This window comes from Pyrus communis, chromosome 17, assembly GCF_963583255.1.
Source record: "Pyrus communis chromosome 17, drPyrComm1.1, whole genome shotgun sequence".
Lineage (NCBI taxonomy): Eukaryota > Viridiplantae > Streptophyta > Magnoliopsida > Rosales > Rosaceae > Pyrus > Pyrus communis.
Window position 1 is genome coordinate 21,850,274 of NC_084819.1, and position 13,786 is coordinate 21,864,059.

General features: G+C 36.4%; 1 protein-coding gene across 1 annotated transcript; it reads right to left on the reverse strand.

Moving 5' to 3' along the window:
* Window positions 1-982: 982 nt before the first annotated feature.
* Window positions 983-13,575, reverse strand: LOC137722374 (sister chromatid cohesion 1 protein 4-like). Its single transcript, XM_068461359.1, has 14 exons — window positions 12,755-13,575; window positions 9,570-9,831; window positions 9,370-9,467; window positions 9,185-9,234; window positions 7,990-8,039; window positions 7,162-7,273; window positions 5,770-6,943; window positions 5,452-5,593; window positions 4,871-5,007; window positions 3,838-4,724; window positions 3,213-3,246; window positions 2,737-2,842; window positions 2,213-2,342; window positions 983-1,407 (listed from the first exon to the last, which is right to left on the reverse strand). The coding sequence occupies exons 1-14, from the start codon at window positions 12,876-12,878 to the stop codon at window positions 1,309-1,311; spliced, it is 3,405 nt and encodes a 1,134-aa protein (XP_068317460.1). The 5' UTR covers window positions 12,879-13,575; the 3' UTR covers window positions 983-1,308.
* Window positions 13,576-13,786: the final 211 nt, after the last annotated feature.

Sequence of the window (13,786 nt, forward strand, 5' to 3'; positions counted from 1 at the left end):
GTTTGGGTGTAATTGATTATTTAGTGGAGTTCATACATGAATTTGGATTTGGATGCTTGAATATCAGTATGGTGGTCATTGGTTTATGAGATTTGTTTTTTCCTTTTGATTTTGAAACAAAACCAAACGGGAGTTCCTTGAGTTTTAGTATGGTGGTTATCAATTTTGGATTTACTTATTGTAAATTGCTCCTCTCCCATTTGGGGCTGAAAAAACTATAAATTAAAATTAAAAAAAAAAAGAGTTGAGAACCCCAAATTGAAATAGACCTTTCAAGGTAAACCCAATTTTTAACGGGCTTATAAGTTAGGTTCGAATCTAAACCAAACCATTTGAAACCAAACTGAAATAAAACTGATTAGGACAGTTCGGTTCTCACTGTCAATATAAACCGTACCAAATAAATTGACAACTTTACCCTTACACCTAATTATTAAAGTTTACCAAAAAAAAAAAATTAATTGAATAATAAAGAAATATATTAGAAAAAGAAAATATTAAAAATAAATAAATTAAACATTAAAAAAATTCACAACTTCACCCCCAATTGTTTTTCGGAACCCTATGGCATGTAGCTGCAGAGTATGTGGGATGAAATTGATTATCTACATGCAAGGGATACTAGAATACCCCTCGTGTGGCATTACCATCTTGCCTTACATAATAAATTTACTACACCCGTCTCACCGACCACATTGATTCATCCAGCTGTGGAGGATCTGTGCACCTCTAAACTAAATCATTTTACAAATTGATGTGGTAACCAAATACCCGTCTCATCTACCACATTGATTCATCCAACTGTGGAGGATCTGTGCACCTCTAAACTAAATCATTTTGCAAATCGATGTGGTAACCGAATCAAATTAATCAGTGTGGCTAAATGATTCCGTCCTTAACACTTATCAACCCGTTAAGAAAGCAAGTTGTGTCCAACATGACCCAAACAGGAATGAAATGACTCGTTTGTCAAGTCTAGACATAGTGACAGTCAAAGGGCCAAGGCTTTATTGGAAAATGAAATACTAGCACCGATACAAATAATACTAATTTACAAATAATATATACATCATATTGACATGATCCACCGCTACAATCAACAAGATGTATCCCTCATCAATTACACAACCTAACGCGAACTTAATTCCTAGACTAGGGGAAAAGGAACCATTTTTTTACGAACAAAAAGGAAGATTCTTTTGAGAAAATACCTAATGAAGGAAAAGAATGTTCCAATTCTTAATCGAGCATCACACAAACTAAACTGTAAAGGCTTTTCAACAATATCTGCCTTTCCTATGTAAGATATTAAAACTCTGACTTCATGAGTTTTACTCGAGATCTTATGCTGACGTTGTCAAAGGGCTTTGCCTGTTCCACATGGATGTAATCCCTTGTCTTAAGAACCTGCAAAACCGTGAGCACAACCACGATCGAACCAGATTATTAAGCATTTCAAACTACACACCCACAATTTGGACAATAACATTTAAATATACGAAAACACAGTATTAAACTTAATGCATACTAAGCCTTATTTTATTACTATTTTCGTTTTCATTTTCAATTTGAAACATGTAAGGGGCGTTTACATGGGAGAAATGAGAAATGAAGCATGGAGGAAGAAGTGTGCGAGGGTTGTGGAAGAAATGCATAGGGAATGGTACACAAAACAAAAGCTAAAATAAAACCAAAACAAAATTGTTATCAATTAGGCTTAAACTAGTTAGACTAGAAATTATTTACCAAATATTTTTCAACAATATATATACAGGCCCTTTATCCAAAAGGATTGGGTAAAAATGGGGACTAGTTGTAGGGCCACCTCCCATCGAACTTCAACGATCTGAACCATCTCTCACACACACACACACACACACACACACACACACACACACACACACACACACACACACACACACACACACATATATATATATATTAAAGATACATAAACTTAAACCTTCCATTGATAGTTCAATATCTTCCTTCACTTGTAAAATTAATGATGTCACATGCTCTAACCTATCTTCAAAGATTTTTCTTTAGCTCAGTTAATTTCATTACATGCTTTTGGGGTTCCCAACATTGTACTACATATAATATATATAAGAATACGCTATCATCCTTATTAATGAAGTCCTTCGTGACTAATTTAGCAGATCACCCAGATAAAAGAAAATCTTAGCATAACATTGATCATAACACTTACCAATGTCTCAAAAAACATCCTTGATGCTTCCTTTCGAGTTTTACCATTTAACAGACTGTCCATGCCAAGAACTTTTTTCCCATGCGCAGGTTCCTTATCAAGTAAAGTCTGGAGATACTTGGCAACAGCCCTATACGAAACTCAAGAGTTGGTTTTTAATAATAACAGAAAACTGATATCAGAATGTCTAATGACAAATAATAGATAATCAATATCACAGAAACACAATCAGCAATTTTAACTTGGGAATTGTATAGCATGAGCATTATGAAAAACCTGTTTACCAGTACACAACCATTTTCTCCAAGTGGATAGAGAGAGGGTTTAGGGTTTTATTATTCAAAATTCTTATATCGAAATATGGAAAAAATTTCATATTGTAACAATGCTTCAAACACACAAACTTGTCAGTATCACCTTCAATGAGGTCATGCAAACCAGAAAAAGCAATTCCACTGTCTTGCAATAAAATGAAAATAGCAGCATGCATTAAACATAGAACCGACCATACGAAGCATGCATACCTGGTACGGGAAGACCATCCACTGTTCTCAAGAAGACGAGTATCTTCAGCGCACGGCATGTCATCAACATATTCAGTTATTTCATCATCATCTACATTCAAAAACTCTGAGAAGAAATAACATATGTTATTCAAAGGAACTCCAGCACATAAGTGCGAGGGAAAAAGGGAATTTTACTTTAAAATACAAAAATACTAATACAAGGAAGCACAGTCATCAAATATGCAAGCACAGACAAATCTTCATTTATGCTCCAGGTGATTTGCGCCAAGTCCACAGAGTTAATAAGAAATTTGGAAGTGCCAAAAAAGTACAAAGAGTACACTCATAAAATGCATAAATAGTTCTGTGCTATGTGGATAATCCATATAGACAAAACGTTCATACCAATAGGTCCTAAGCAGGTACATAATAAATAAGACAGTCCAATGGATAAATGGAAAGAGTCAAGAAGGCAGGAAGAAGACAAAGTCAACCTGTATCATTTCCAAAACCTACGTCTTCACAATCCTGCACAATATAGCCACAATGTGAAGTTAAAAGCACGAATTGTACTTTAGAAAGGGACATATCTTGAAATGGAATTTGGGACAAGAGAACAAAATGACTAATGCACAAAATGACCCTGTTTCCAGAAGACAATGCCTATCTTCCAGGCAAAAACATATATAGTTAAGGAACAGCATTACAAAGTCACGTCATCTTCAATATCATTATTATGGAACTTCAATCAGACAATTCTCAAAAGAATCAGGAGTAAATATGGTAATCATAAAAAATATGGCTCAGAAGGTAGTTTTGCCAGGCAAGGAATGGATCAAATACTTGTTCAAGGAATAAGTTTTTATTTGGTTCTAATAGATATAGGGGATCACCAGCGTGTGGGTGTAAAATTATAACAATTAAACGAAGCCAAATATAGTGTACATGTGTACAACATGTTTCTGTCCCCAAGAAAAATAAGAATACATGCACTGAGTTTCTTTTTTCCCTTTGAAGTGACATTTAATAAAAATAAAAAATAAAAAAACTTTCTTTTCATATGTAAGAGACATTCCAAATAACTTTCAGAACTAAAAATAATGAATGTTAACAACTTACACCACGGTCTTCTGCAACTGCAGCAACTACTGCATCAATGCCACTCTGTGGATCAACCTCCCGAAAACCAAGACTTTCCTTACCATTCAAGGAAGCATTGTCATCACAATGCAAGTTTGCCTCCAGGACCTCAGTTTCATTCACAATATGTTTCTCACTATTTCCAATTCCTTCCACAGGTTGATAATCTGAAAAACTAAGGTTTTTGGATTCTCCAGTTGAGAGCGTAACATTTACATTGTCGGTGAGTTCAGACGCACCTATCCGAACATCTGCTCTGATTTCGACATTATGGTCAACAACTTCAATGGCATCAACTTCTTTCTGGATACTTGCCTCCACTATCAATGCATCCACCTCCATGGGTTGGGTGTCCAACTTATTATTTGGTGACCTGCATAATGCATCCATCTGTAGCAACACATCTTCATCATCAGTTTTATCCATAAGCCTTGACTGGACATTAACATCAGCTGACACCCTGTAAATATCTTCTACAATAGGATCAGCAACTTCAAAATTTTCTTTGTCAATTTCCATTTCAGCTATCTCCCCCAAGGGTTCATGTTTGGAAGTATTAAATTCTTCCAGGTCAGTGATCCCCTGTTCCTGAGCATCAGTATGGTGAGATCTTAGGTTATGATCTTCTTCCTTCTGGTTCTCGTTCTCAATACGAAAGCCAGCAGGCTGTGCTGCTGAGTCATCTCTCATTATTACAGGTTCAGTGCTTCGAAGGGGTTCAATTTCTTTAGTAACATTTGGCTCCAGAAATGATTCTACATCGTTCAATGGCTCCGCAGAAACATTGTTTTGCTCATTTTCGGAAACCCTGGTTGAACTTGTATCAAATGTTCCAGTGTGCAGATAAATCAGTTCCACCGACATGCCTGATAAACATCAAAACCAATTCAGGTGGCTTGTACAGATTTTGTGAAGTATATCAATTGTTCATATTTCTACTGGTCTTCCAAAATAAACCAATAAATGACATGCAGTAATTGGATATACATACGTCTAAGTATAATTATCGTACCAGTAAATATGGGTTCAGTAAAAATTGCATCTTCCAAAAATTGTCGCTGAATCATTGAAATTTCTGGGCGAGTACAAGGAGCCTTTTTTCGCACACGACGTATGTCTTCAGTATTTGTCAGCTGCTGGCGTATTTGACTTCAGAAAACCGGCAGGCAAGTAGTTAGCACTTAGTAATGTAGCACACAACAGCTTATACAAGAAGATAGGTCTAGCATGCTCAGCACGATTATTTTCATCTCAAAACTTACTAAGTAACTAAAGTAACTACCAGTTAGGTCCCACTCTACTAACATAATCATTACAACTACCGATAATATACTTCAAAAGAACAAAATGTGAAATTTCCCATCGGAACATGCTAATTGCCCAAAGAGACCCACCATTAACTTCTATGTCAAAATATGTTGAGGTGGATGCGACTACAAATCTCAATTATACATAGTAGTATAGGCTTTTCATATTGTGGAGGTCTTAAAACAAGCAGCAAATATTCAAAAGGAAACACCTTTCTTATGCTCAGTAAAAATTAGTTGGTAGCTGTAATTCAAACAATGTAGATATATGGAAATTATCACATACTCGCCATGCAAGACCATTGTATCATCCATTAGCACTTTCCTCTTTGAGGCAGTACCGCGGGCAGCAGTTCTTGAGCGTTTAGTGCATATCAATTCAGGTGCAGGCGGAGTGGGTTTCATTTTTAGAACTGAAGACCTTCCAACTGAATCAACAATAATTTTCAGTTTAGTCAATCATATAAGCCTTAGAAAATTCTTTCAAACAAAAATTCAGGAAAAAGAAAAGGATAAATGCCAGACTGATCTATCAACTCTTGGTCATAACACAAAATGACATGTACAAATTTCTGAAGGCGTGAAGAAAGAATCCTTTTGATACCTAAAATAGAAGACAATAAATCATCATCATCAGGGATAGATTCTGCAGTTCTCTCTCCTCGGGCCTCCCCAAATGATTCAACTGAATTCAAACTATGCACTGTCAGTGTACTTTCTGTGGAACTACGTTTTTTCCCTGAGATGAGTTTAATCCCATCACCATCACCATCACCAGCATCCCCACCTATGACTTCTTTTTCAGGAGTAGGTTCCACTAGAAAATCACTTGGTTTAGAAGTGAACCCCTCTGGTACAGAGAGCAACTTTTCAGGTGCAGGCAAGTTAGAAGTGGCAAACCTATCCAAGTTCTCCAATTGATTGTCCAAAGATGTTGCATTGTCCAATGAACTTGGCCCTACAACCTCAGATGGTAAGTTGAAGGGGATTTCCGAAATTTTATCGGCAGGAGATAGCATATCACGATGACTCGGGAGGGAGCCACACGCCCAGAGCACAGGCACTTCAGCAGATGCCGTATCTTCATGAGTAACAGGCTTGAAAGGATCTGTAATGTTAGGTATGCATGATTGTTCCATATTATTAGCAGTTTCAACATCATTCTGTATTTCAGGCTTTAAACATGTCTGCTGATATTCCAAATAATCTTCTGACGATCTCAGACAGGAATTACTTGAACTAATCTTACGAGCAGGGTCGTCCAACTCAGATGTGACCTGGGAGCAGCTAGGAGATGCAACAGTTTCATCAAACCTAACTCCAGCAGGTTCTGCATGTTGTGCATCCTTTTGATCTAGGAAAGGCATAAGTGGTTCATTGTTTATAACAATACCATTGTGTATATCTTCAATCCTGTTTCGGCCATCCAATGCACCAACTGTCCCATTTAAACATTCTAATACGGGAGAAATGGATTCAATCAGCTCATGCTCCTGTGGCTTTGTTTGTTTGATCTCCATATCGCTCAAATGGTAGCCATTCTCTTTGGGAGAAACCATTGTACTATCATCCCCACAACGCGGACCTGACATACGACCAGCATTTTCTGAGCTGCCCATGGATGCTAAATTTGATAAATTATGGTCTTCGAAATCCAATTGATCACTGCAGGCCATAGGCTCCTGAACCGCAAACAGGTTTGGCTCTTCAAATAGTCCAGGAGTTGATGGAGCTTGAGCATACGTAACAAAATCAGTACTTGCAGCTAGGACATCATTCTGTTCAAAAGGGATATAAAAAAAAATATTCATCATGGAGGCAAGAATTGTATTATACAGAATAGTACATGAATCACACTCCCTCACCCCTCAACAACAACGAAAAAAAAAAAGAGAATAGAACCTCCTTGCTTATACATGGTAAATGAAGAATAATTAGGACAAGACTTCAAAAAGAAAGATGAGGAGTTTTTGGGTAGTACGAATAGATACTAGACCTGGTTTTCAATCCCATTCATTTGTATGGTTTCTGAAGTTCCAGGTATCCCGTCATACATATCATGCTTTTCCAGAGGTGTTACTGATTGGCCCAATGTTTGAGGATCACCACTGAAATAGTTGAAAATGAATACGGTACATCAGAAAATTCGTAGTGTCCAAAGTCATTCCATGGATAAAAAAAATAAAGAAACCACACAACCATCCACATAACTGCACAACAGGGACCAACCTCTTCAACATGAAGTAAAAAAATTCCAAATAAACAAATCAAATCATTGAGGACAGAAACACCCAACTTTAATATGATAACAGGCATACCACTCATAGCTTTCTTCTGCAGCTTAATGACATCAGGAGAAAATAAATTTTGCTTAAAAGTTAAAATAAGAAATCACTACCAGTAATCATATTTACAGATTATTGGATTCCAGACAGATCAATTACAAATTTCAGAGTTCAATTTTAGCATGATAACTTGAGATAAAACATGAGAATTTACCAATCCTATCACTTCAAATTTGTAGTCTCAAATCCCGCGATTTTAAAATTTATTGGTACTTCAAGTTTGAATTACCTTTATCCAAACCCAAGCTTATGATTTTTTTTCCATAAATAATCAATCTTAAGGATATGGTGGTCAAAGAAAACATGGGTTAAGCACAGGCTTTGTTTACTTGAAAAGAGGTAGAAGCATAGGGTCATACAATCCAACAAAGAAGTTGAGATGATCTAATCCTAACTTAAAGGATCCTCTTTGTGCAATCAAACAATGTGTGAGAATTAATAGTAATCTGCGCTTGACACTAAAGAGATATAGAGTTTACTCTGAAATTCCATCATTCACTTGAGTTGCAACCTTGCCAAAGAACAGGTCCTGTTTTCCATCATTCAAAAAACAATAGCATCTATAAGTGACATACATACATGTGTGAGATAATAGTTTTGTATAGTAGAAAACATAAAGATTATATTAATGAGGTCTATGAAGGAAGTAAAACCAACGTGGACCAGCTATTTGTAAAAGTTTACAAACAACCCACAGCCTACGGAAAACAATCCGCCATAAACAAGATAAATGAAAAATAAGACAACAGTTAGGCCACTAGATTCTTGCATAAGCAATGCATAACACGAGCACAAAAAAAAAAAAAAAAAAAAAAAACCAATGAAAGCCACACACAGCACAAAAGATTTTAAACATTGAAAATTGATGAAACCCTACAATTGAAAATCATCCCACTCTGGCTTTGTGCTTGGTTGCTGAAAAGAGGGTATATAAGAGATTTAAACAAAGACACTAACAATACAGGCATGTATGGTTTCTTGAACTGGTGATAAATATTATACACCAGTCAGTAAAAACCCACTAGCCCCCTTTTTACTTAGTCCCAAAGAGCCCATATGAGAATATGAGAGCTTGCACGTGTGTGAACTTTAGCGACTCCAACCAATTTTAAGCATTCTGAGAAGGCTTTACTTTTAGTAGGTGAGTGACACAGGTAGAAACATATAGTCATTCTTTAATCTTCATCAACTACATTTCTTATAGGATCATTTGGGAGCTGAATATATCTGCAAGCCCTGAATCCTTAATTCTGTAATGCCAAACCCTATAACAACCAATTAGCCAAACCCTAGTAACAAATTAGTAAGAGCAGCGGCGAGCCATAATTTCACTGCACCAACACAAATACAAGGAAGCCACGCACACAGATGAAAAAAGATTAAATTTCCATGTGTACATACAGAAGGAAGTAACTTGTAATTCCATAGTATTCAATTACCCAGTCTTTCTTTTTTTCTTTTAAAAGAAATTTACTATTACTAAGGGGAGGGGGGAGGGTTTGAAACTATAACATTAATTCAGGGGAGCGAGGAGTTTCGAACCCGGGACGCATGGTAGAAACCCAACACCCTATCCACTAGGATACTGGACCACATGCAATATTCTATTACCCGGTCCATTACCAAATTATTTCATTTAAAAGTTAATACTACAAAGCAGGTACAAAAAATTACCTCATCAAATTCCAGACCAATTTGAGAAGTATCGCCATCACCAAACCGCTCTGAAAATAAACCACGAAATATTGGACATTTAAGTTAAATCATACATAAACATCATTAAGATTTATCCATCAAATTTAACTCAATGTACAATGATATCAATCATGAGTCATGACAGTGAACTTTTGAGTACTAACCATCAAATCCAAATTGAGATGTCGAGTAAACCACACCCTCCATTGTATCTTGGAGAGTTATTTGCTCCCGTGTACTGACATGATGGTCAACATAGTTACTGCAAAACAACTGAATGTTAAAATTCACACAAATACAAATTTTCATATCCAGCATCTCAACAGCTAAAGCTTTAGCCCTAAACACAATGGAACATACTAACCCCTGAAAAATTTCATTATCTGGTAGCTCAAAATCATCAAGATCAAAAGTCTCAGGCAAGGTGATGGAATGATACGGAGCAGTAGATTCTTCTGGAGGTAAATCAACTGCAGTGGAGCGAAAAGCTTGCTTTATCTTAAGCAAAGCCTCACTGCAATCATCAAACAGGTAATTCACCTTTCTAGAATATATCCTCACAACACCAAGCAGAAGATGGCTGGACAACCTGAGAGCAATTGGAACTTCAGGAAAAAGAATAGAATCTGTACACAAAGATAGACCATGAAAGTTAGACGAGTGGATAGATGAATTTGACATTAAAAAAAAAAAAAAAAAAAAAAAAAAAAGCAATACTAAAAATAGAAAAATAACTGAGATCGGAAAAGAAAATAATACTACATAAATCCCCAAATTATAACCCAAAAACAAAATTTGAGTTAAGAAAGTATTCAGAAATCTAAGAACAATATTTCATATTGAGAAAGCATGTGACCCTGACTGGAACTACCTTAAAAACTAGAGAGTTTTCTATGAATGGATGTAGACAACAAAAGCCGGAGCATGGTGCTCAGACCTCAGACGAAGGTGATAAAAATCTCCCTTATTTCTTAATTGCATCAGTTTTTTTATCTTTCTTAGGTCTTGTAACGGCGTGCAACTGCTACTACATGCCCTTATAAATTTAATGCAAGAATAAGATTTAAAAGAATTTAAATGCATGGTATAACTAAGTGTGCTCTGCACTTCAAGAAATTTTATTTTTCTTTTTTTTTTTTGGCGGAGAAGCAACAGTAAAAGAAAGCAATAACTACTGATACAATTGCACCATAACTATAGATTATGACATGCACCAAAGTCTGTCTGATGAATACAAAGCCTTGATTTTATAAAACAAAAACTGAATAACAAGCCCTGTGTAACTAAATTACTAAAACAATCCTAGCTTTGAAAACCCTGAGTTTATAATACCTGAGCATAAGCAAAGTTAACGCATAAGTAAAAATACTTGAGAACCAGAAAACCCTATATTACAATAATCCCGGTCCATTCTGCATCAGGTAAACTTCTGGGCATCATTTTGGCCTCAGTCTCTTTAGAACTCAAGGATAAGTAGCCTTGTCATATCTTTTCACATATTCGGTATAAGTGTATTCTGCATCAGGTACACTTCTGGGCATCATTTTGGGCCTCAGTCTCTTTAGAACTTATGGATAAGTAGCTTTGCCATATCTTTTGACATATTTGGTATAAGTGTATTCAGTCTTAGTTTTCTTAGCCCAGTGGAAATCCTATCCACCTTCTTTTCTTTAAAATAAGGTTTGTTTTCTATCAAAATAATAATAAAAATAACTCGGGAAGGAAATTTAGAAAAGAAGGAGAAAATGCAGCTCTTCTTGGAAATGTTTGTGGAGATTTCCTTAAATATAACTCCTTTTGGTTTGTTGTGCTTACACGCAAATATGGATTAATGTCAAAACTGAGGGATTATAATATTGTGGTTAGGGGCTCCAATCATTGTCCTTGGAATGCCATTTTGGAGGGCATGAGGTCATATTTACTAATATTGTGTTGTGCAAATCATTTCATTGTCTTTATAGATTAAAAGATAGTGTTCTCGTAATGTATCCACGGCCGTGTAGGTTTTTTTTTTTTTTTTTTGGTAAACAGGTTGGTTTTCTTTTCCATGGGTTGATATCATAAGTTTTGTAGGGTCCCTTTGATAGAAAAATGTATCCTTACAATTTGCTAGATCAAAGAGAAGGTCTTGGAAACTTAGAGGTGAGTCATTGGGCCTTGTGTAAAGCATATTTCAGCAAGTTAAGTGATGAGCCATTTTCCAATGGTTAAAGTACCTAAAAACTTGTGATACTATGCAAAAAGAATGCTTAATTTTGCATATACACCACCTGTGTACCATATGCAAAAAAGAGGTCAAGACCATTGATAACATTATTCTTCATTTCTCCATTGCTTTAATGCCCTGGGGTAAGTGGTTTATGGAAGTCAAGCTGTTAAGGGTAATTCCAGATTCATGCAATTTCAATGGTGTGTGAGAAGCATTTTTTTGTGTGGTGTGTGTGTGTGCGCGCGAGGAGGAGGAGGAGGAGGAGGAAGGGGGGGGGGGGGGCGGATGGCATTTTGATTCATCAGGCAGCTTGTCCATGAAATTTGTTGCTGCGTATTTTAAAAAAGGAAAGAATCTATGGGTTTCAGCCTTATGGTTAGTGGCTCATGGGAATTTAAAGCGCCCCTCGAAGTCAAAGTCTTTACTTGGTTAGTGGCTCATGGGAAGGTTAACACTCGACATGCTTATAAAAGGAGACCCAATTCTAACCTATGCCCTCAATGGTGTCTCCTTTGCAAGAATTGTCTATACTCTGCTGATGGCATATTTTTACGTTGTCCAGTGGCTTTGATTATATGGCTGCATTTGTTTAGGGAATTTGAGATTAGTTGGGTTGTATCCATAGGTTGTTCTTACCTGGGGAAGAAAACTAAGACTTTATGGGGCTGCATGGTTTTGGTTATGTTCTAGGTAATGTGGATGGAAAGAAATAGGATAGTCTATGAGGATTTTCTGAAAGCAGAGGAGAGAAGTTATGGGAAGAAGTTCGCTTAAGGTTTTCAATATGGGCTTTGGTTTCTACAAAATTTGAAGAGTAATCCTTCTGAGTTATTTGGCTTGACTGGAAAGCTGCAACAGTTAGCATAAAGAGTTTTTGTAACTGTTTCAATTTCAGGGGGACTTTATTTGTTTTCTCGATTTTGCCTTCTGTTTTTCTTTGTGCTCAGAAGCAATAAAACTTTGTTTCTTTCTCCAAAAATAATTTGTTTGAAAGAACACAAGGATTTACAAATAAATAAATAAATAAAAACGTATGTTTAGAGTCAGACAAACCAATTTTTCTTTATTCATGCAGATTGGCAGGCTGCTACAATTATGATGGTATATTTTCTCCAGGTTAGCTGTTCTGTAATCACTGTGTTGCTATCTATACATTTGGTTTCCACTGCTGTAGTTGTATTGTTTCTGCTTCTTATAAAGGTAATTGTTCCAGCGTTTACAAAATTCAACACAATCCACAATTAAATCTGAAAATTTGCTACTTTTATTTTTCTATATTTTCTAAAGAGAAGGAATAATAAACATGGACCATAAGGTAAAAAAATAATATGAGAACTGACCTACGGAGACGCCAATATCGGTGTCGGCGACCTGATTCTTGCGAAGCTTGCGCTCCAAATGTGCCGCTATCCATATCGTCCCAAGAGGACCTTTCTTGGCCAATATAAACTGAGAATAAAACATTTCTCTCTGATTTTTTTTCCCACCTTAAATCTCACCCGATTACATACAACAATCTTTCTATACAGGTAAAGGCGAAGCGAAACCCCAAATTTTCACGCCAACCCAGACTTAAGAAGCTTCCACCATCCCCTTCGCTACCAAAACATCAAAAGGAAAAACACCAAATTTACATGACAAGACTTATCCTCCAAAACCTAAAAACTTGCAATCTTCTCCTCAACCTGGATTTAGGAGAATCCCAAATTAACAAACCAGAAAACCCTAACAAACCATAGCTGCTATTACACCCTTTCCCTGAAGCTTATAAAATCACCTCACTATTTGGTCAAGAAATTGGAGCTTTGGAGAGAAGGAGATTCAGCAACTTTCAAGTGGTTGGAATTGACGAAGCGAAGCAAAATAAGAGTTGGACCCTTCAAACCCAGGCGTCGTAGAACAGGGCTGGGTAGATGGAGAGAAAATTATACAGCTTGGAGTTGGATTTGCAAGGTGCCAAGGACTGAGTTTGACCCACTGAGTCAGAGATCGGACCGAGTCGAAGCGTTTTTGAACAGAGAGAGAGAGTCTATGTGAAACAGGAGAGAGGCAGCGCCCTCAGATTTTCGAACTTAACTGTTATGGTGTGGTTTGGTGCACCTTTGGTGATAAATTTTAGATTTTGGGACTAGGAATCAAACGGCGTGGAGCTATGACCAAAACGAAAGTACGTGGAACAATATTTTCAACTCAACATCTCTTTTCTTGGAAATGATTTTACCGTCTTAAATATGAGTTATAACTTTTGTTTTTTTTTTTTTTTGATAAATTACACAAAACTATTATAAAGGTAAATTACACTTTATATCTTAGATTTGGGATCTATTTCAATTCCTTACAACATCTTCAAAACATTTTACTTTCATATCTTA